This window comes from Trachemys scripta, chromosome 13 (assembly GCF_013100865.1).
Source record: "Trachemys scripta elegans isolate TJP31775 chromosome 13, CAS_Tse_1.0, whole genome shotgun sequence".
NCBI lineage: Eukaryota > Metazoa > Chordata > Testudines > Emydidae > Trachemys > Trachemys scripta.
Genome location: NC_048310.1, coordinates 8,056,708 through 8,080,956, shown reverse-complemented (window position 1 = coordinate 8,080,956; position 24,249 = coordinate 8,056,708). Strand labels below are relative to the sequence as shown.

General features: G+C 50.2%; 1 protein-coding gene across 1 annotated transcript in view; it reads right to left on the bottom strand.

The window, feature by feature from the left end:
* The window catches only part of LOC117886746 (dual specificity protein phosphatase 22-A-like), a 39,555-nt gene extending 15,627 nt beyond the window's left edge, over window positions 1-23,928 (bottom strand). The window contains exons 1-4 of the mRNA XM_034788790.1: window positions 23,923-23,928; window positions 21,503-21,536; window positions 15,225-15,307; window positions 6,120-6,169 (exon numbers count right to left, since the gene is read on the bottom strand). Coding sequence (XP_034644681.1) covers window positions 6,120-6,169; window positions 15,225-15,307; window positions 21,503-21,536; window positions 23,923-23,928 — 173 coding nt within the window. The remainder of the gene's footprint in view (window positions 1-6,119; window positions 6,170-15,224; window positions 15,308-21,502; window positions 21,537-23,922) is intronic.
* Window positions 23,929-24,249: the final 321 nt, after the last annotated feature.

Below are 24,249 nucleotides of genomic sequence, written 5' to 3'. Positions count from 1 at the left end.
GCATGTGGTCACTCCTCCACCAGGGATGTGGGAGCTGAACACTTAAGGAGGATACAGAGATGACTCAGAGGGTCTGAGTTTGGGCATTACAGAAGAACATTAAAATGAGCTGGATCACCAAAACTAGGCACAATGAGGTAATGAGAAGTATGACTTGTTAAAAAGCCCACTTACTTGAGACCTTAGGAAGTCAATCACATCTTTCTGAGATATGCTGATCTCAGAGTGACCTGACTGGAGCATTCATACTATAAGGCAAGATGCCAGGGAAACCAGTAAGAGGAGGAAAGAAAGCCAGCTACGTCAGAAACAGCACCAGATCAACCGGTATCCAAAGGAGAGTGGAAGTTTTATAACTCTGTTGTGACTGTGAAAGATGGGTGGTGGTGGTGGACAGCCTCCGTATTGGATATGTCACTTGAAGAAGAACAATCCACGCAGGGACCCATTGCTTTCATGTTATGGGAAAGGGACTGTGTCCTTCACCATTCTGAAGTCCTCAATCAATTCCCCTCTAGCACCTCTTGTCTTGCTATGTAGTTCCCCATCCCCCTGCCGTCTCTCATATAGAAACAAATGGATGGCTTTGTAAATTATCATCCTCTCTCAGATCTTCTCTTTCATTTCCATCCCAAACCCCTCTGCATTCCTGACACAACCCTGGAACAGCCCCCTGTTTTCTCCACCTCGAACTCACTCCTTCTAACCGTCCCACCTGTCACAGCCACTCGCCACCATCCTGACTCTTCAATCGGCCATGAGGAGGCACTGAGTCACATGATGCCTCCTCCCCTTCCGCCTATCTCCAGGGGGCTGCTCCAGCTCTCTCACCCTTACTGGCTAAGGAAGTGAAAAGCAAAGGCTGTGAAGGAAGCCTAAGTTGTCCTATACCATCACAAAGTCCTATGGCTAGGTCATGAAATTAGCCCAAATACAGCTACCTGGTTGGGTAACGTCTTCCATGAGTCAACTCCTTCCAGCTCCTATACCCGTAGGAATGTCTTTGTAATACTTTCCATTCCATTATAGAAATAAGGCACTGCTGGCCTTGTGTTATGGGGAAGGCCCTTTGTTTTCAGTTTTGACTGATTTTTACTGAAAAAGTCCCGTGTTTTACAAAAGCTATTTGTTTTTTTACTGATTTTCACCCTAACTTTGGACTATTCAACTACATGAAAATACTGATTATGTTAAAAAAAGCCAGTACACTACATTAGTAGATGTGTTTATCTTACTAAGTTAGCCCACAGGTCGGCAACGTTCGGCACGCGGCTCGCCAGGGTAAGCACCCTAGCGGGCCGGGCCAGTTTATTTACCTGCTGACGCGGCAGGTTCGGCCGATCGCGGCCCCCACTGGCCGCGGTTCGCCGTCCCGGGCCAATGGGGGCGGTGGGAAGCCGTGGCCAGCACATCCCTCGNAATGTGTCTGTGTTTATTACAAAAATGAAAAACGGGGTAAAAATTGGTGCAAAAAATTAACTTCACAATTTTCTGGGTAAAAATCCACATTAATGTTAGGGGATGTGAGGGCAGAAAAAATGCAACAAATAGAGAAAGTAAGAGTATTGAAAGAAAATGCAGTTTAATGCTGTGGTTTATTTATGAACTGTACATTCATAGTATGTACATATACGCGCACACGTGTGTGTATGTGTGTTCCACTGCATAGCTTTACTTTAACAGACAACCTTGCATTTACACTTAGGCTAACTCAGGGGTCGGCAACCTTCGGCACGCGACTCACCAGGGTAAGCACCCTAGTGGGCCGGGCCAGTTTATTTACCCGCTGCCCCCATTTACCCGGGACGGCGAACCGCGGCAAGTGGGGGCCGCGATCGGCCGAACCTGCCGCGTCAGCAGGTAAATAAACTGGCCCGGCCCACTAGGGTGCTTACCCTGGTGAGTCGCGTGCCGAAGGTTGCCGACCCCTGAGTTAGCCTAAGTGTAAATGCAAGGTTGTCTGTTAAAGTAAAGCTATGCAGTGGAACACACATACACACACGTGTGCGCGTATATGTACATACTATGAATGTACAGTTCATAAATAAACCACAGCATTAAACTGCATTTTCTTTCAATACTCTTACTTTCTCTATTTGTTGCATTTTTTCTGCCCTCACATCCCCTAACATTAATGTGGATTTTTACCCAGAAAATTGTGAAGTTAATTTTTTGCACCAATTTTTACCCCGTTTTTCATTTTTGTAATAAACACAGACACATTCCCAGGAATGTTAAACAAAATAAAAACCAAAAACATAGGGCCTCGGTTATGATGGATTTATTGCTCTCCTTGGGTAGCTTGAAGCCTTTGGCTTCACGTCCCACGATACACCAGCCCCGGAAATGCACTGCTGGCCATGCCTTTTTGTATAATTGTTTGCTTCAGGTTTTTAATGTAGTGCTGACTTCCTCACCATGGGAATCCACTTTTGCTGACTCTACCCCAGTTGACTTCCCAGACTATGTCAGCCACCAGAAGCCTCTCTCTTATGTCTACAGGCATCAGCCCCAAGGAACATACTCAATTTCCAGCCATCTCCTAGAGTAACTGGTACAGATTCCCTCTTTACATGCAGGTCATTATGAGTCGCCAAAGTCTCCAGTCACAAACCTCCCTCCTTAGAAATCCTTTGTAAGTGCTCCCGCATTGTGAAATCTCTGGTATAAAGCAATGTGCAGAAAATAGTTCCTTGAACAACTCTTCCTTCCTGTGGCCAGTTTTGTGTAGACATGTCACAAAGGGGAAAAAAAAAAATCCTGATCTTGCTGAGGAAAGGTTTTCTTGTAAAGCTTCTCTTTCCGCTCAGTGGGAACATGAGCAAGCAGAATTAGTAGGCTGGGGCATGTCTCTTTCTCCGAAAGATGCACTTTCCAGTGGAACACTAGCAGCTCTCCAAATACCCAGGGATAGGGTGACCACATGTCCTGATTTTATAGGGACAGTCCTGATTTTTGGGTCTTTTTTTTTTTAATATAGGCTCCTATTACCCCCCCCCACCCCGTCCCGATTTTTCACACTTGCTGTCTGGTCACCCTACCCAGGGACAAAGTTTCCAAAGTGGCCTCTGAACTTGCACACCCCCAGTTCTGGGCACTCAGAGCCTCGGGATTGCATGTGCAAATGGCGTTTCTATGTGGAAATGGGGTGGCGATGATGTCGGACTGGCGTCATTCCTGGGGCACCCCGATACTATGTGTGCATGGAAAGATGAGCTTTGGAGCACCCCAAGGTATGTGCCCCAGAACAGAAGGGTTGCAATTTAAGTGTTGTGGAGAGGCCACTTCGAGATTCTGCCACTGGATTACGTTCAGTGCAGGCCGATACCGTGACCTTTGCAGTGATGATGGTACCGCACTGAGGGTTGGCCAGCATGTGCAGGAGGCCTTGGGAAGAAAAGTCAAAACCTCCAACTCCAAGCACACAACCCTCTGTCTGGAGCTGGGTTTAGTGGCCCATGAAATCCACCAGTGAGGAGTCACCGCTGTGGATGGTCCTGAATTTAACATGGATCCACTGGGATCTGGAAGGCACTGTGTGGCCTTAAGCAGAGTGAAGCTCAGCAGTGGGAAAAGACCTGTCCACCAGCCCCATTCTTCAGATCCCACGGGGGCCCGGGAGAGAGAAAATCCACTGCACCCCCACAACACACACACACACACACACGCCGTCCCAGGCATGGGGGTCAGGGGAAAGTGGGGTGAGAAGGAGCGAAGCAAGACAGAAAGGATTTGTGGGTAAGGAGAGAACTCCCATCCCAAAGACGGGCCTGCACAGCTCCTCCCACTCATGCACCGGAGAGAACTGAACAAACCATTACTAGGTCTGACGCAGAAAGTCACTACTCCGCTCCATCTCCCTGGGGTTACAACACTGCAGAGGTTCCTAGAAGGCAGGCTCCAGAGTGGCTGGAGAATAACACCCACCACGCTCCCTCACCAGCACATTCCTTTCAAGCGCTGCAGCACAAAGGAGGAGCTGTAATCAGCTCTGCCCCCAGCCATATCTTACCTGGGAAGAGGGTTTTGCAGTATGGAAGCAGCTGCATGAACCTCAGAGCATGGGGGGATTTACTAAATCTGCCAGGCTGACTGAGGACAATCATGCATGCATGCAAAAGCAGTAGCACCTCAGCAAACCTTAGTATTGCAGAGTACAGCACCGTGTGCTGGGGTGACAGGATTCCTGAAAGGGCCCCAAATGCACATGCAGCTATTCCTACACACAGAGATGACAATGCCTAGCTCTTAGCTAGCCTGTTTTTTTTCCAGGAGATCTCAAAGCACTCTGCAAAGGAGGTCATGATCATCATCCCCATTTTACAGATGGGGAAACTGAGGCACAGAGAGGGGCAATGTCTTATCCGAAGTCATGTGGCAGAGCCAGGCATAGAAGCCTGTCCAGTGCTCTACTCACTCTAGCACACTGCCTCCCATTGTAGCCATTTATTCCTAAACAAAGGGTAGGAATAAATGGTCAGTTTTCAGAAAGGAGAGAGGTAAATTGAGGTGTCTCCCAGGTGTCTGTTCTGGGACCAGTCCTATTCAACATATTCATAAATGATCTGGAAAAGGGGGTAAACAGTGAGGTGGCAAAATTTGCAGATGATACAAAACTACTCAAGATAGTTAAGTCCCAGGCAGACTGCGAAGAGCTGCAAAAGGATCTCTCAAAACTAGGTGACCGGGCAACAAAATGGCAGATGAAATTCAATGTTGATAAATGCAAAGTAATGCACATAATTAAGAAAGTGATAGATAATAAGACAGAAAATATCATATTGCCTCTATATACATCCATGGTACGCCCACTTCTTGAATACTGTGTGCAGATGTGGTTGCCCCATCTCAAAAAAGAAATATTGGAATTTGAAAAGGTTCAGACAAGAACAACAAAAATGATTGGGGATATGGAGCGGCCTCTATATGAGGAGAGATTAATAAGACTGGGACTTTTCAGCTTGGAAAAGAGACGACTAAGGGGAGATATGATTGAGAGGTCTATAAAATCATGACTGGTGTGAAGAAAGTAAATAAGGAAGTGTTATTTACTCCTTCTAATAACACAAAAACTAGGAGTCATCAAATGAAATTAATACGCTGCAAAAGGAAGTATTAATAGACAAACAAAAGGAAGTATTTCTTCACACAACACACAGTCAACCTGTGGAACTCCTTGCCAGAGGATGTTGTGAAGGCTAAGACTATAACAGGGTTAAAAAAAGAATTAGATAAATTCATGGAGGATAGGTCTATCAATGGCTATTAGCCAGGATGGGCAGCGATGGTGTCCTTAGCCTCTGTTTGCCAGAAGCTGGGAATGGGCGACAGGGAATGGATCACCTGATGATTACCTGTTCTGTTCATTCCCTCTGAAGCACCTGGCATTGGCCACTGTCAGAAGACAGGATACTGGGTTAGATGGACCTTTGGTCTGACCCAGTATGGCCGTTCTTATGTTTTTATGTATCTATGTGTAAACACACACACACAAACAGACGTGCTCAACTTGTTTCCAATGGTTGTACACAGTGTCCAAGAAAAGATATTACTTCACCCACCCTGTCTCTCCTGTATCCAAGCAGGCATTTTCATTTTTAAAAATGGCCTTTTTTTCAGAAACAGTATTTTTTGGCAAAAAAATGTCTACTTAGTCAGATTTTGGGGGCAGGGGTTTTGTGAAAAATGTGCCTTTTTTCAATGTTTCTTTTAGAGTCAGTGTTGAAAACATGATCCAAATGCTTATCGACACTTGTTTGTGCAAAGTTTTGACAATTATTTCAGGAATGTTTCCAAGGAAAGTTTGGAGGGAAAAATGGGGGGGAAATGGCAATTAAAAATATAAGCAAATGAAAAATGGATCCATTTCAAATCCTTTGACACAAAATCAACTTGGAAATCTTGAGGAAAATGAGTTTGCCATTTTTTGACTAGCTCTGCACACATGTATATATAGATCAAATCTAGAAATGTTATTAATATGCAGGCTGTCTTTAAGCTCAGCAAGGATCGAAAGATTGTCCCAGCCATGAAGGGGTGATCATTAGAATTTGAACTTTCATTCATTGAAAGCTGACAATTTGCTGCCCATGTAGGTTAAAAACTTGGAAAGAACTTACAGGTTTTGACTGGATGAATCTGACACTGATATACAGAGGTAGGTCATATCCTGAAACAGAAGGAAGGAGACAACATTAAAATGCCTTCAAGAAGCTTGTAACCAGAAATCTCCAACCCCTACGACCCTCTTAACCCCCACCCCCCACCCCAGATTGTTCTTGCAGCATCACCCGTGTGACGTTGTTAAACCAGATGCCAGCTCTTGCCAAGTCTGTAGGTGTCAGCTGAGCACTGACAAATTTATAGCTGGAAACTAGACCAGTTCACCTATATGTTAATATTGTTCAAGATCGATGTTAGACTTGTAAGGCTGTGTTTAGTCTCTATAAAATGCTTGTAAATTGCTTCCTGCGTTAATCTCACTTGGAATGGCTGTATTCCAGGCTACCAGGTAAAATATGTTTGTTTTATAATTGTAAAAATGCCTGCTCTGAACTTGTGAACTCAGACGGGAAGAGTGGCTCCCCCCGCCCATCCAGAAGAATTATCAGAATTAGGTGTGCCATCCTAGAACATGCATCCATGGGGAACTACGTGCAGAAGGCCTCGTTCCATGGGTTTGAATGCTGGAAGAGGGAAATGAAGATAGCTGACATGAAGATTTTTCATCTCTTTGCTGTTTGGACTCTTACAAGGGCTGGAGCTAAGAAACAAAAAGCAGAGATCCCCAGGATCAACCTGGGTTAGCCCTGAAAAGACATTCAATGCTGACGGATTACTACATCTCTGTCGCTTTTGGAGCCAAATACTGCAACTCATTTGTGCATATCTCTTGCCTCCTGTAAATAACGCTCTCCTTGTTTTTCCTAGTTAATAAATTCTTAATTAGTTTGCGATAGGATTGACTACCAGTGTTGTCTCTGGTGTGAGATCTAAGGTACAAATTGATCTGGGGTAAGTGACTGGTCTCTTGGGACTGGGAGCAACCTGAATATTTTGTTGTTTTTTGGTGTAAGTGACTATTTATCACCAAGTGCAACCTGCCTGGGTGGCAAGATAGACCGGAGTGCCCAAGGGGGCTGTCACTCCATAGTAAGACTGGTACAGGGATCCAGGAGGTCACATTTGTTATCAGGTTGATGAAATCTAATTATAGAACACAGCACCGGTTTGGGGCGTCTGCCCTGCTTCTGACAGTCTGCCCTCAGGTCAGCGGCGGCTCTAGGCACCAGCACTCTAAGCGCCTGCCTGGGGCGGCAAGCTGCAGGGGGGCACCCTGCCGGTCCCTGCGAGGGCGGCAGTCAGGCAGCCTTCTGCGGCTTGCCTGCGGGAGGTCCGCCAGTCCCGCGGATTCGGCGGCAATTCAGCGGCAGGTACGCCGAATCCGCGGGACCGAGGACCTCCCGCAGGCAGGCCGCCAAAGGCAGCCTGCCTGCCGTGCTTGGGGAGGCAAAAAAGCTAGAGCCGCCCCTGCCTGAGGTTGGCACTCACGGTCGTGAGCCACTCCAGACTGCATGACAACCAGCTTGGGATGAAATCCTGGCCCTGCTCAAGTCAAAGGCCTCAGCAAAAGGCTGGCCACACAAAATCCAGGATGGAATATGGGTAAAAGTTCCCCAAAGGAGGATGGGAAAATATCATTGAATTTCCTGGCTTAATCAAGTTTGTGGATTCTGGATGATTTATAACATGCTTTTCAGACAACCCCAGCCCCTATCCAGACCGGTGAAAGGAGTTATTAAGGGTAGCATCCACTATGTGCCAGGCACTTTCCAAGCACTTAAGGAAAGCCCTTGCACCGGGCTCACAACGTAATCACACTAAAACCCAGCTAACAGCAGCCATATTTAAAACACATGGTGGAATCCTGGCCCCATAGAAGCTAATGGGAGTTTTGCCATTAACATCATCATGTCCCCAGGATTTCATCTACTGTACCTGCTTAACACCGAATTGGTCTAACTAGCCCCGTCCTGATCCCAGTGAAGAGGGGCTTTTCTTTCTTAAAGTGGTCAGCATTCTATGGATAGTACCCAAAATAAAGTGAAATTCACATGCGCAGCCAAGGCATGAGCTCTGGAGCACTTGTGATTCCCATGGTGAAGCCACTGGAAGCAGATGTGAATCTCACAAACCCATATTTAGGGGCCCTCGTTACAACAGTTTTCCCTGACCCAGTTGCAACATGGTTCCCTCTGGTGCTGCAAACGGGACTTTAACCAAGTGCTGAGACCACGCTAAAGCCACGAATTTGGCACAGTTCATGAACGTGGTTAGAACGCAGATAGTTCCCATCTATTCCTCAACATGGCCTCATGCTGTATTGAAGCTGGGGGAGGACGCGTTGTAACTAGTTCGCCTGCCATGGAGCTAGTTGTCATGGAGATGGATGCCTCACCTGGGCTAGGAAGATGGTGTGTAAACATGTACATGTGAAATCACTCTCATCAGTGCATTATTTCCTTTTTTATTTACCTTTATATATATATATATATAAAAAAAATCAGGCCTGCTGCATTGTGTGGGGAGGGGGCAGGTTTAAATTTACTTCTTTTCTTTAAAACAATGCTTCCCAGATCCTCCCCAGCGCGGCCCTGACATCAGAAAGTGGGATGTTTTTAAGGCTCCCGCTCCACAGCAAAGTGGATGAGAATCCTGCCAGTTTGAGCAGGTAAACACCAGTTTGCTGCAGTTCTCCTTCGATCTCTTTGCTGTGTGTCTGTGACCAGCTGCACTGGACTTTTCAATAAAAACAACCCGTAAGCAACCAGGGCTAGACCCAAAGCCAAACTGAAGTCAGCGGAAAGGCTCGCCTTGGCGTCAGTGAGCTTGGGATCAGGCCCTAGGGAAACCGACTATAATTATGATTTATTTATGTGTATTACCGTAGCGGCAAGGAGTGAAGCGGGACCCCACTGTGCTACAAACACACAAGGCTCTGGGACCGAATGTCTGAAACAGGGACCATCGATTCACAGACCATCTAGTCAGACCTGCATGGGCGACGTGTGAACCCCCTCTTAGAGGAGGCTAGTCCCCGGCTCTGCCCCTTCCACCCGAGGCCCTACCCCTAGCCTGTCCCTTCCGCTCCGCCCGAGCCCCGCACTGTGGCCGGAGGAGCCCCAGCCGAGCCGCCCTGAGCTGCCAGCCAGCCCGCCCGCCCCAGCCACGCCGGCCGGCCCAAACACCAGCCCGCCCGCCCGAGCTGCCCTGAGCCCCAGGCCACCAGCTGGAGCTGAGCTTACGTTGGCTTCAGGGGCAGACGCGGAGCAAGGGCGGGGCCTCATGCCAGAACATGGGCGGGGCCATGGCCTGGGTTTGGGGAGGCTTAGCCTTCTCTGGCCTATTATACCCACCACCCACAAGAACCCGGGCCACAGAACCTTCCCACACAGCCCCTCTCATCAACTTCTTTTACATGGGATGCGCCCGGCAGAGAGACACAACACGTGGCCCTCATGGTAACACTACCCGTCTCTGTCCACCCTGTGCATACCTCACGATACGCTGCAGAGAACCAGAGCTCACTCCCAGGGCTGTAGATCATTCTCCACCTTTTCCTGAGACTCTCCTCTCTTCCTAGCGGGGCTGAGTCCGGCCCCCCACGTAACTCAGGTCGCACGGGATTTGGGGACCCAGGTCTGTTGTTCGGCTTGTGGAGGAAACTCGAGCCTCAAGCCGCCTGTGTCTGCCCCCTCCTGACTCTGGTGATGAAGTAGCTCAGGCCTCTGTGACCCTGGCGTCCAAGGTCTGCAAGGATGGGAATTCCCACGAGACCACGTGTGAACCAGCCCACAGAGCACGTGTCCCACTGTGACTGACGTGCGAGTGCACACTAGAAGCCAGAATTCCCACTGCCCTGTCACACAAAGTCCCTGGAAGCCAATGAGCTGGCGGCGCTTGTTACCCCTAATCTCATCTATTCTTCTAGCCCTCCCACTCCCATAGAGGAGGCACCTTGAGTCTCTCAGCAGGGCCTAACCTCTCCGCCCCAGCCTGGGCTTACCTGGGGGCCATCTCCAGCTTAGCCAGGCCATTCTGAGGCTCCGTTATGGAGGAGCCGCCTGTGCAAAGCGCTCACCTATAAAGTGCCGGGCTCAGGCCTCTCCTGAGCTCCAGTGGCAGGGAGTTCTGCAGGTCAGAAGAGGGTGCGCTGGCTGCAGCCAGGCCGTGGGTTTGCACGGCCAGCAAACCTCACCTGGAAATGACGGATGGGGAATGGACAGTGACCCGCCCCCCAGGCGATGCTGTTGCTGATGCTCCCCGAGGGTGTGTGACTCTCGGGAGCAATGACTCAGACGGGCCGTGGGGATTTGAGACCCACATCTCCCATTGGCAAGAGCAGGACAGAGCCCCTGCCCTGCATGCTGCTGAGAGCATGATAGGAAACAGGGTCCAGTCTTGAGGACGGGCCAGGACTGAGTGGCCGACTGCCGGGAGCTGCACTGCCTGGTCAGTTATGGAGAGGTCTCCCCGGGGACTCACCACCCTCCTTGCCCTGCCCCTCTGCAGCCTGCATGGCTTTCTCAGCCCTATCTCTAGTATGCAGGCTGGCCAAAGGACTGCGCAGCATCTGAACCTGTGCCACAACTGGGACAAGCACCTGGCCCTTACTCCCTCCCCCCAGCTGCCTGGAGAGCACTTCAGTGTGTCACTGCAGCATGGGGCTTTAAACTCGCTGGCTAGGCCAATCCCCATCACCTGGGGTGCCTGGGCTGTCCCAGCCACATCAGGCAGCGCCAGCAGCACTGCCAGGGGAGCTCCCCTCCATTGGTGTCATTCTGATTAGGAGAAGGTGGGTCTTAGTCCTCCTGAAGGGTTGGTCCACATCAGAGGATAAAAGTCTACTATTGCTGCCAGTTAATAGACTTCGGCCCGGATTTTAAAGGTATCTAGCCACTGTGGCGCTCAGGATCCCAACGCCTGATTTAGGAGCCTAAATCTCCTTTTCAAAAGGGTTTTAAGCAACACCTACGTACTTTTAAAACTCTGGGCCCACACTTCTTATGTCCAAGAGTAGAGGCTTTTAGGGCTGAAGGCCCTGGATTCACATGCCCACTGTCAGCTCAAGCAGGGCCAGTTCTAGCCGCTCATTGCCTGGTCGGAGACGCTGGAGGTGCCTGTTGCACTGCAGCAGGACTGGGACCACTTGACTGCTGGGAAAGTGGGTCTGGAGTCAGCCGGTACCTGTGGAATCTCAGGGATTCTCTTCACACACACACACACACCCCCAGAGACGTATTCTCAAGGCATTATGGGTAGCACACTCTCAGTCTAAAAGGAAAGCAGTTCCTCACTCACCCTAACCTCACAGGTCTTCTGCAAGAATGTGCATCTCCTCCACACGAGTTCATCTCACCTGTGCTGCTCAGGCCCTGTGGAAGACGCTCACCCTGTGTGATGGCTGGACAAGACATAGCTAGTGATTTGAGAAATCAGTGAACGTGAAGCTGTGAAAATGCGGGGGCTAGAGCCAGGCACAACGGGGGCAGCTGCTGCGCAGTCTCCCACAGACATGGTCCTCAACAAGCCCACTTTCGTAGGGTGAGCACAGCCAATGCCAAGCGCGGGGCGTCCTCCTGTCTCCAGCAGCACAAACGTTCATTGAGACCCAGCTCCAGTCGGAGAGCTCCTCGCTGCTGTGATCTTGGATGGATTGGGCCTAACAAACCTGAAGGAGGTGCAGGGGCCTTTGAATGGGAGATGGAACTTTCCACTACCAGGTCATCAGCAGAGACAGGCATCTGATGGCACAGTCGCTCTGGGAAAGCAGTTTGGTGGTCTCAGTCCAGTCTCTAGAGGGGCAGCTGTCCAGATCTCAAAGGTTACCTTCACGGGCAGCACCCTGCTGGCTAAGAGGCCAAGGTTCAAATAAGCTACAGGCTGAATGACCCACCTTTGTACCCCTAGAGATGGCCCCTGCAGGTGAAGGGAAGCCTGCAGTGGCCTGGCCTATGCTATGTCAATCAATACAGCTACGGGTGGGGATTATGAAGGCCGTGTCTTTGGCTGGGATCCAATGGCAGATTCAGGCCAAAGAACAATCAGACAGTCCATCCCTGGGGAATCTCTCGCTCTGCCTGTGCATCTGCCAAGAACTCTGCTCCTTTTCTTATGGGAAAAGTCTTATTCTGGATCCACCTCTCAGACTGTAAGAGACAGAGGAGGCTTCTCAGGGATCTCCTTGCGCTCTCCTCTACTGTCCCCCTTGGAGCGGAGGTATACTGGTCTGTCTCTCCTCTCTAGATATTTATGGTGTCTGGGTGCCATCAGAACTGTTGATCCCCAAGGCTGGCTGTTTCCTTTCAGAGCTTCTCAGTGTTCCTGTGTGCATGTACGTACACACACACACACACACACTTTGGAAGAATTGCCGGAGGAACCAGAAAGAGAAGGCTGGGTGTAATGCACTGTGGTGCGTCACCCTGGAGCCCTGCCCTTCCATAAGCCCTCTGCATAGCGTGAGAATTCGCCTCTCGCACAGTCGAGAGATTCCACATTAGTTTGGGGAAAAGGGGTTTGGTGGTTTCCTCATCCGTACACATCACCAAACCACTGTCTGCTCTGCCACGCACTGGCAGCTGCTGCCAAAGAGCTGAAGGAAACTGGGGTGCGGTGGCACAGCGGGTTGTGGGGGGCAAGCCCAGGCCTGGACAGGCAGGGGGGCTGCAAGTCGGGAGTGAGGTGCATTGGCAGAGCTGTGACAGCAGTGGACTATCAGAATAGCGGGGGATGCAGGAGGGGAGTGAAGGGGGAGAGCATTGCTCAGGGGTGAGGTGCACTGGCAGTGCCAGGTTGGGAGCAGCCCTGGAATAACACATGGTGCGGCAGCTCGTGGTCGAGACGCATTGACAGGGCCATGTAGCTGCAGCCTGCCTGGTACCTGCTGGCCTCACGCCAGAGCACCCAGTCCAGCAACAAACTAAGCAGTCAACTGCACCAAAAACGTATTGGCCGGGACATGCAGCTTCCCAGCAGCCAGGGAAGCCGCACTGCCAACAGTCTCCAGCCTTCTTGCCAGCAGGTCCCCTCTTCCCACACACACACCCCAGGATTAACTGCTACTCTGCTAGCCGTTTCCTCTGCCATGCTGGAGACAGGTCCCCCAGCCCGAGGAGGGAAGAGGACAGCACTGCTGCCTGCCTGGGAACAGCACTGGGGTTTGCGGTTCCCTGCCTGGCTCTGTGATTGACACATTGCTCAACCCACCATGCCTTTCCGGTTCCCCTTTTCCTCTGGTCCCACGTGCTCAAACGTGTTGTAAGCTCTCGCTGTGGTTCGCCACCCGTCTGGCGTGGCTGTGCTCTGGCAGGGACGGCTCCCAGGCAGCTGCTGCTCCCCCTGCTCCCGCAGCCGTTTCTACATCTTTGATTTTACCCCACAAATTACTCAATGGCCCTTCACGAGGCCCTCCCGCTGTTATTTCTCTTTGTAATCCTCCTGCCCAGGAGGAAGATCCAGGAGCGCAGGCGCGGTGCTGCTGGGACAATCCCAGGATCCTCTGCGACCACAGGGCTTCACAGCCATCAGCAGGGATCAACCCGAGAACCTTCCACGCCAAAGACACCAGACCTCTGCCATCAGAGCTGTTATTGCTACCATTAAACGGCCCACAGGAGAATGCCTTTTGACCTTTCGCCCTCACCGAAAGAGTTTCCCCAGTAACAGGAGATGTCTTTTGAATAGCAATGCTGCTGTCCAGAATAGCCGCTGAGCTCCTCAGGTTATCATACCAGCCCATGGGGTTAGCAGAAGGTCTTGCCTGCACTGCGATATGGACTGAGCCTTCTCCCTGCCCAAGAGGAGGTGGAAGACTAACAGCATAGTAGCCCAGCAGGGAGGAAGCATGGTCCAGTGGGTAGCGCAATGGACTGGGCCTCCAGAAACCTGGAGTTTCTTCTTAGCTCTGACACTGACCTGCTGGATGACCTTTGGCAAGTCATCTCCCGGCTCAGTGCCTCAGTTTCCCCTCCCTCCCTTTGTCTGTTTTGCCCTGCAAGCTTTTCTGAGCAGTCACAGTCTCTGGCTAAGTGTGTGTACAGCACCGAGCACAATGGGGCTTCATCTCTCTCGAGGGAAATAATCACAACAACAGTCGCTGGAAGGGAGTGACTAGCAGATAGGGAAGTGGGGAGCACAAGCATGGAGGGCCAGAAAGCTGAAGAAACTGAGAGGCACAAGAAATGTAAGGATTTAGCTCATCAGCTAAATGCATCCCCATCCAGCAGAACCATGGTCCTCCCCAGAAGCAGCAGGCATGGGTACAAAGTTCACACACATTTGCTTTCCTATCCACCAGAAGGCAGTAGTGCATTTACACAATAGCGGGTGCTGCAGAAGGGCCTGAAGATATGGGGCTGGCTAAATGGGATCTGGGTTTCCTCCGGATTACTTTTTCACTCTAACATGCTATTTTCCACCGTGCAATTCTACCTTCATCTTACTCCCACCAGGAGTCCCAGCCCTGCCCTTGCCCTGGAAAGGAGGGCGAGCTGCCCCTGTATACCCACAGATCTCTGAGATTTGGCCTCTCATCTCAATGACACCCAAAGGGCTGGCATCCGAAACTCGCCCCACTCCCATCACCGGCACCTGGGGATCTATGTCTGGGATTAACTCTACCAGACGGCAGCCAGGCACCCGGCACCTGCCCCACCCATCGCCCTCCCCATCACAAACCCGGTTCCTGAGCCCAACGCAGCTGCCCGCAGAGAAGTGCCGCAAGTGGCCCCGGGCCACGCCGATCCGCCCCATGTGGAGCGCTTGGCAGAAGTACAAGCCTGCAATTGACAAAGGCCTGGATTCAAGCTTGTGTGTGTACCAAGCTATTTGCACACAGGCCAGGATCCCAAAGGAGGAACACTCGAGTCACCCTTGAATGGCTGCAACATCCCCTCCCGCATGCATGGCTCCTTCTCTGGCCCGGAAGAAGGCTTGTAACGCTGCACAGAGCTGGGGTGCCCTCTGGTGGCCCTGTCTATGCCTGGCACCTCTGCTTTGCACAGCAATCCTCCTCACTGGTGGTATCCAGAGATCTCCAAGCACTTCACAGACCCAGTTACAGGAAGCATTATTATCCCCACTGGATAGCAGCAATGCTCGCCTCCCACATTTCCCTCCTTCCCATCTCCCCAGGCTGCAGCTGCGAATGCACCCCCACTCACCTCCAGCACAGGTCTGGCGTTGTTATGCACAGCCAGGATGTGGGTGACCCTGTTCTTTGTCAAATTTTCTCTGTCCTCAGAATCTGTAGGCAGAAAAAGTCTCATCAACACCCAGCCCTCTCTTTAAAAGCTGGCCCATAAATATTAAGTAGTAATATTCGTTTGGTCTCTGGGCTAAGATCAAGTGAGTGTCAGTTTAGTACATGCTAGTCTTTTCTGTTACATTGACTACATTCTGCACTAGGAGGGGCAGGAAATTAACGATCCAATAGGTCTTTCCCATTGCTAATAGCTCTGATCTTATTAGAAATTAAAACTAGTCAGAACCTTGGGTTTCTCCTCCTCTTCCCCCACCTCCCCATCCCCAGCTCCATGGAAAATTTCAACAAAAATGACAGGTTTCAGAGTAGCAGCTGTGTTAGTCTGAATCCACAAAAAGAACAGGAGTACTTGTGGCACCTTAGAGACTAACAAATTTATTTGAGCATAAGCTTTCGTGGGCTACAAGAAGTGGGCTGTAGCCCATGAAAGCTTGTGCTCAAATAAATTTCTTAGTCTCTAAAGGTGCCACAAATACACCTGTTCTTTCAACAAAAATGCAATTTTGTTTGGTTTGGTTTTCATGGAAATTTTCAGTGGAAAATTTTGACTTTGCCAAAAAAAATATTTGGACAAAAATGACCAAAACCAATTGCTCAGTTTTCCGCCAAAAAAAAAAATCAGTTTTGGGGCTTTTGATTTTCTGACAAATAAAAAAAATTGAAACACTTCTGAGGAGAAAAGACATTTTGTGGGAAAATTTTACTTTAATTGAAAATCCAATTTTCCATCCAAAAAAAAAGTTTTGATGGAAAAATGTCATCAGCCCCTGAGAAACATACCTGTTTACTAGCGCCAGCTTGGGTTCCTAGGTATTTGAGGAACCATTTAGGGACGGGATCGTTCAATCCAATCCCACAATCTTTTGAGAGTGGGCAAGGTCATGGGCTTTGTGCATTCTCACATTTAAGCAGAAGCAGCATTTGAGATGTTCTGAATCCTACAGTCAGCCTTTCCCAGCCCTTTGGAGACTGTGGATGCAGACACATCTTCTCCATACTGCTTTGACGTCTTTTCATTCTGGAAGATGCCAGGGCACTCAGCATTAAGCTCATACCTCCAGCAGCCATGTTGGTGGAGCCGAGCCGCCTTGTGGTCAGCTGAAAAACTGACAAGTCTGGAATGCTCTTATGACTTAGGCTAGGTCTACACTACCCACCTGAATCGGCGGGTAGAAATCGACCTCTCGGGGATCGATTTATCACGTCTCGTCGGGACGCAACAATCGATCCCCGAATCGATGCTCTTACTCCACCAGTGGAGGTGGGAGTAAGCGCCGTCGACGGGAAGCCGCAGAGGTCGATTTTGCCGCCGTCCTTATAGCGGGGTAAGTCGGCCGCGATATGTCGAATTCAGCTACGCTATTCGCGTAGCTAAATTTGCGTATCTTAAATCGCCCCCCCCCCCCCCGTAGTGAAGACCTGCCCATAGATGCCCCTCCAGGGCTGGGACCCCATGGAACTGCACAAACACGCACAGAGATGTGCCCAGCCAATAGGAATTACAGCCCATTCTCCTGTTTAAAGGCAGCAGTCACTAATTCAACAAGGTTTAGCCTGTAGAGAGACATAAACTGCTCCCTCTAGGGGCTACATCATGTGTCCCAAATCCTGCCCGGCCTCAGGCATCGTCACCTACTGCTGGATTGTTCTGCAGTGCCACACACTTTCCAAACCCCATCACAGCTCCTCTTCGGTTCCCTCTGCCTGTCTCCTTCAGGCATCCCTGACACTGGGTAAGGAATAAACCCACCAGCAGCACGGCAGGCTATGACTCCAAGAAGGTCTAGGAGAACAGCTCCAAAGACTACCTAGTCTATATGGGTACGTCTACACTACATCTGGGAGCAGGCCACCCAGCCTGGATCCACAGACTTGCTGTGGCAGGGCTCACACTAGCGCCCTAAACATACCTGTGTAGATGCTGCAGCTCAGGCTCTAATCCCAGTGCTAACACCAACTCCCTCTGTGACCTCAAGCAAGCCACTCAACTGCTATGTGCCTCAGTTTCCCTCATTGTTAAATGGGATACTCATACTTAGTTCTCCACCTACCTCTCCAAGGGGGAGTGAGGATTAACAAGTTAATGTCAAAGGGTTTTGAGAATGAAAAGTGCGGAGGACTAGAACAAATCCACACCCACCCAGGACTTTGCATCTGTCTCTTTGCTGTGCACCAGTGTCCTTCAGAACCTCACTGCTACTCCAGAGACAGCATGTTTCCTCCTGCTCTGAAAGTCTGGGCCCCTGCCACAGGAGAGTTTCCATTAGCATCATGGGGACTCTGCCATGCATGGACACAATTCAGATTGCATCCCACAGAACCACAGACTACTCTCCTTATTAAGATGCCTCACTGCTTTGCAATGCTTCTTTTCTCTCTCTCTAAAAATATACATTTTGCGGCTTCCCCGCCTACACATTACACACAGTGGGTAAGTCAACATTGCAGACATACCCACGCTAGCATTGAGCTAATGGCCACTCAAGTATATCCCCTAGGTCCTGGATGGGCAGAATTAACCCACCTGTGCTGCCAGGCTTCGATACTATTGTTACTCGAGTGAGTTTTGATCTAGCTCAGGCATGCCTCCCCGTGCTGCAATCACGCCTCCTGACTGCAGTGTAGACGTACTGGCTGTGGCCTTTCTGGTTTCTGCAGTCTCTCCATGGAGAGGTTCTATTGACATGCAAACTTACAGCCCTTCTCTCTTCATTCCTGTCTTTGCTCTGTCGCCCGACTGCTTCATCTAAACCCAAACAATGGCCAGTCGCTTAGGGAGCGTCGGACACCTTTAGGAACCAGCACTGGGGGAAGAGAAATCATTTAACCGGAAAAAATGGAGCTTCCATCTAGCCCTTCCCTGACCTCTAGAGAGAGCGCGCCTCTTATACAAACAGGAGGCAAGGATTCCTCAGTCCAGGTAATCAAATCCTTGAGTAACAAGGGGCTTTTCCCATCAGGGCAGTAGTAGTAGTTTGAAAACACACCAGTCACCTACAGCCCCCTCTCTGTGGTACTTCTCTGGCCCCCATCACTGCTGTATCTAAGCACCCCATAACCGTTCACGTACTTACCCTCACAACGCCCCCGGGAGCCAGGGCAGTGCTGTTATCCCCATTGCACAGACAGGGAACTGAGAGGCTGTGGTCACACAGGGAGGCATTGCCGGAGCAGGGAATTAAGCCCAGGCTACCCAAACCACTGGCCCATGTTTCCTCTCTACCTGCTCCTGAAGAGGACACCAACCCTGCAGTGGCAGCCACGCCATTCCAGGCATGGTGATCACTAACTCGCTAGGGGAGAGAAATCCAGGGGGGTGTGAATCACTGAAGAACCAAACTCAGCCCTTCACGTTCTCTGGCAAAAATGTCACCCTGTCCAGGAAATGCAGGCTGTCTGCTGTGGCGTACAAGGCAAGCCCACCATGACACCCAGACTTCATGCGTAAAGTGCAGGGCTGCCTGAAAAACAACCCTTAAAAATAAAAACAAAATACCCAGCCTGAGTGGCTAAGCCCTGGGATACAGAGCAGGCTCCACACTATGCTAGTGTAAATATAAAGACCTCGGTGCCTATATATTGCAGTGCCTATATAATGTTGGTTCCTTATAGGTGTGTTTGAGCATAGGGATGACATCTCTTTAAGGTCCTCTATAAATCCAATAGGCAGATTATATCAGCTGGGTATTATTATTCTTTAAATATTTATATTATGGTAGCCCCCAGAAGCCCTGGTCGGGCTCTTTGTGCTAGGAGCTGTACAAACACATACGAAACCACTGTTTCTGCCCTAATGAGTTTACAGTCAAAGAAGTGAAGGGGCGTGTGAGGTTGGAAGGGTAGGCATATACTCAAAAAGATACCATACAAGGATTAGGGAGAGACACAACATTTGGGATTCTTTTTATAAATGGATGAAGTGACATCTGCCCTCCCTTGATCCAGCTGATTTCATAGCAGCACCACAGCAGAGCTGGGTCTGGTGGGGACATGTAAAGGAGGGATGGGTAGCGAGCAGCCTTACAGAGCAGTTCGCAGGACCAGCCTTTAAAAATGCACCAGAAAATATTTTGTTTTACTTGTAAACTGAGCCACCCTGCTATGGAATCTCTGCCTAGCGCACACATGCTTAAATTCCCTGCTCGGTTCTCAGACAGTCCGGTGATAGTGAGATGGAGAAACCGAAGATCCACACATCAGATGGACAAAAGAAAACACACACAGAGGAAGGACGGTCCAGTGTTTAGAGCACTAGTGGGCCATTTCGGAGACCCCGCTTCAATCCCCTGCTTTGCCACTGACTTCCTGTGTGACCGTGGGCAAGTCACATAATCTCTCTGTGCCTCAGTTCTCCAGCTGTACAATGGGGTTAATAGCACTGCCCTCCTGTGGTGCTGGAACAATTTGTACAGTTGGGGAGCTGAGAGCCATTGAACCAAACTATAAACCTTGTATATGGTGGAAACCACTTCAAGCCAGGGGATGCTGCCACACCCCCAGCACCCCGAGTGCCAGCGCCTATGCTGCCCTCCCTCACAGGATAAACACATTAATGGTTGTGAGGTGCCCAGAGAGGGCCCACAGACAGTATCCTGGCAATGTTTCATAGCAGCGCTGGGCATGGCAGTTCCTAAACGCTCATCTAATAATTAATTATCCCCATTCGCCCGTCCCACCTGAGAAACACATTAAAATCAGTTCAGATCTGTCATCAGGTAAAGCACCCTGGTGCCTCTCAGCCTCTTCCAAGAGAACAGCTGCAAGGGCACGCTGGGTAATGATATGCAAATGAGAACATCAAGCAGCCAACTTCTCTGCTAGAATCCCACCAGTCTCAGCAGTGCTGACACAAGGAACTGGTAACCTGGGAACTGAGTTTATTTAGGTCAGGTCTGTAACCTCGGCCCGGGCACATACTCCACCGTGCTAGCTCTCATCAGCTCAGGGAACCAACCTGGTAAATTCCACTTGGCTGCAATCTGCTAAACACGCAGACTGAAGGTAGAATTAGCATTGTCCAAAGAGCCTCAGTTCTCAGGTTGCCAATCCTCCAGGATTGTCCTGGAGTCTCCAGGTATTAACCTTTAATGAAAGATTATGTCATGTGATGAAACCTCCAGGAACACATCCAACCAAAACTGGCAACCTTATCCCTGCTCTGTCGTTCATTTTCTTTTCTTTACTTTTCTCCGTTTTTCACTCCTCCTGCCTCTTCTCTTTACTCCTCATCCTCTTAACGCTATGTGGAAAAACTCCTGGCCCAGCCAAAGGGGAATGACAGTGCCATCAGCGGTACAAGAGATGCATAAAACACTTCTGGGCCCTACTTCCAACAAGCAGCTTGGCTGTTCTGATGGGCAACAACCAGAGGGTCTCCTAGCATCACCTAATCACCACCCAGAGAACAGCTTTAAAAGGGCAGCAGCTTTCATGGAAGATGCCTGGGGCTGGCTCCCCGCCCACAAAGGGCAAAGCTCCCAGCGGATTGGAAACCACTGCTAAGAAGGTCTAGTTGTTGGCCTGGTGGGAATTTCACAGTAAATACAATGGTGTAGGCTCCAACGTGTCTGTTGAACTTCCCCAGGGCCAGACACATGCCGAAGGCCTCAGTGCAGTGAACGGGTCTCTCTCCTCAGCACCAGAACTGCTTCTAGCTCCTTCTGCAAAAGGCCACGCAGGACTGGGACGAGGGACCTTGCATTGTCTCGCCACATGTGAGGATGTGAGTCCTGCAGAGGGCAGATTCTCTGTGGCACAGCGATGGGGAACAGCTCCCGGGACCCTGCCGAGGAACCTGTCTGCAGGGCCCTCGCTGACTATCAGGCGTGTTTGAGTGTGTGTGCGCGGGGGGGTCTCTCTAGAGCTTCTGAGAAGCCTCCTTGGGAAGGAGGGAGCGCCCTTTTTCATAGCACGTGGCCCATTTATACAGTCCCTGGCTCATAAGGGCCCAGTCCTGGGTGGGTGCCGAGAGCCTTCAACTCACAATGAAATCATTGGGAGTTGAGGATGCTCGGCACCTTGCACAAGGCACTCAGTACCCAATAGGATCAGGCCCTTGGATTCTTTACTCGGTGGGGCAGGAACCGTGTCTTCCTGTAGAACGCCAAGTGCACTGATAGTGCTTAGTCAACCATCTCCCATGGTGCTTGGGAGATGGAATGAGCGAAAGACACTTACCCCGGATGTTTCCTAGGTAGAGGCCCTCCACAACCTGAGAAGAGACAAAGAAAGGAGAGATTTCAGAGCGGCCTCAGTGTAAGAATCCTGCTGCTGGGGCAGGTGAATTGCAGGATTATGCAATAATACCGATGATGACATTAAACCTTGTGATCATGTCGTCACTCAGCCTGGCACCAATCCTGTGGCTGGACTTTAAAAAGTGGGTTGGATCATTTCTGACCCCTACTGTCCTTCCCACCTGTGCAATGAAACCTTATGCTTAGGGGAAGACATGTGGTGTCTGTGGTGATCCCCAGTTACAGCTCTGCACAATGAGCCAGGTATCTAAGGGCTAGGGGTGTTTTCTTCAAAAACATCAGGTTCTGGCCTGTGACAGAGACAGGGCACCAAACTACAAGGAACAGCGGGTCTCCCATTTGGATTGAGGGCAGGTTGTGGTGCAGTTAGTCGATGAGTAACACAAAGGATGCTGTGTTGTTACTGTGATTTGCTTAGTCAGTAGTGTGCTCGGTGCTGTACACGACGCAAAGACAAATACACTCCTGGTCCCAAATGGTTTACCAGTCTGACAGATGCTGAGGTTATGGCAGTGGCTGAGGTGTGACAGGGTGTTCACCCCACACTAGCCTGAAAAAGATTGTTGTGGCTCAGAGGGGGTTAAGTTACCTGATAAACCACACCTGAGGGAGAGGACTGAGAATGGAGCCCCCAGCTGAGCAGGAGCAGGGGCCAAGCATGAGGGCAGAAGAAGACTGCAGCGTGGAAACCTGCAGTCACTCTCCCGGCTTAGAGAGGAATGAGGGAGAAACTCAGGGGGAGAGTAGAAGCCCTGGGACACGGGCCCTAAGGCAAGGGTGCACCTATTCAGAAGGGTTGTGGATAAGGAAGCCTGAGAGAGACAGAGTAGGAAGCAGTCCAGGGAAACAGCAGCAAGGTTTGGGACGGAGCAGACCCTGGCTGCTGATTGTAAGGTCCGTAGGCTGGAACCCTGAGTAGTGGGCAGGCCCGGATTCCCCTCTAGCCACAAATGAAGTGGCCTAGCCTTGAACTGGAGGACTGCCAGGAACGATACCCGGACAGCCAGTCTGGTGAGACTTTGAAACCCAGGAAAGGGAACGCTAGAATGACCTGGCCCAGTTCCGAAGAGGAAGCATCCCGAGTCTCAAAGGGGAAGCACCCCAACTCCTGGAGCGTGAGCGGGACTCAGTGCAAATGAGACATGGAAGGAGGCGTCAGAGACGGAGCTATTCCCCAGACACAGCCACAAGGAGGCGCCCCAGCCATGAGTAGTGAACCCCCTGACACAGGTAGGAGAGAGGAGGGAATAACTGACTTTTTCTTGTTTGTTTCATTCTCTCCTTTCCCAGCACATGCTTCCTTCTCTCTCGAGCCCTGATCCAGCAAACACGCATGTGCTTAGCTGGAAGCCTGAGATTTGTCCCATGGCATGAATTCAATGGGAATGATCACAGGCTTCATGTTAAGCACATGCATACGTGTTTGTAGGATCAGGACCTGGGGTTGCAAACCCTTTGGAAAAATTATAAGCTATGTGTACAATTAAAAACTATCTTAATTAATAAGCAAACATTTCAAAGACCCTGGGTGTCTTGCCCAAATCCCAAGGGAATGCAGAAATGTAGAGTTCAGTCAAACTCAAGCCTTTGACGTTAACACATTTAGTTTGCTGGCTTACATTTATACACATAGAATCATAAGACTGGAAGGGACGTCGAGAAGTCATCTAGTCCAGTCCCCTGCACTCCTGGCAGGACTAAGTATTACCTAGACCATCCCTGACAGGTGTTTGTCTAACCTACTCTTAAAAATCTCCAGTGATGGAGATTCACAACCTCTGTGGGCAATTTATATATCCTGACAGGTAGGAAGTTTTTCTTAATGTCCAACCGAAACCGCCCTTGCTGCAATTTAAGCCCATTACTTCTTGTTCTATCCTCAGAGGTTAAGGAGAGTATTTTTTCTCCCTCTTCCTTGTAATAACTTTGTATGTAATTGAAAACTGTTATGTCCCCTCTCTGTCTTCTCTTCTCCCGACTAAACAAACCCAATTTTTTCAGTCTTCCCTCATAAGTCATGTTTTCTAGACCTTTAATCATTTCTGTTGCTCTTCTCTGGACTTTCTCCAATTTGTCCACATCTTTCCTGAAATGTGGCGCCCAGAACTGGACACAATACTCCAGCTGAGGCCTAATCAGCATGGAGTAGAGCGGAAGAATTACTTCTCGGCTCTTGCTTACAACTCTCCTGCTAATGCATCCCAGAATGATGTTTGCCTTTTTTGCAACATGGGTGGTTCAGGAACCCAAATGTTAGTGCTGGTCAATACCCCTGGAGCTGGACAGTCTCTGTTTATCCCCAGAGCAGGTCCCTTATGGGCTGTGGCAGGACCAGCTCACCCCCATGTTACCAAGTCAATGCGTCTCCACCTTTACAGGGTGAGTCCAGTTCAATGGGTGAGACAGGAGTTCAATCTCCATGGCCCAATCAGCCCTTGGCCTCCCCACTGAGGCTGCCAATGAGGGGGCCGGCTGAGAAGGTGGCGTTATGAGGACACCTGAGCACCAGGAACTGGTCTGAGAATCTCAGCTCACTTCCCCCAGGTGATCCAGTCACACCTTCAGTCATCAACAACCCCGTGAGCTGCAGCAAAAGCGAAAGTTTCCTGTATCCCCATGTCCCGGGCTGCCCACTCTCCTAACTTCCAGTATGTTAACCATCCGACG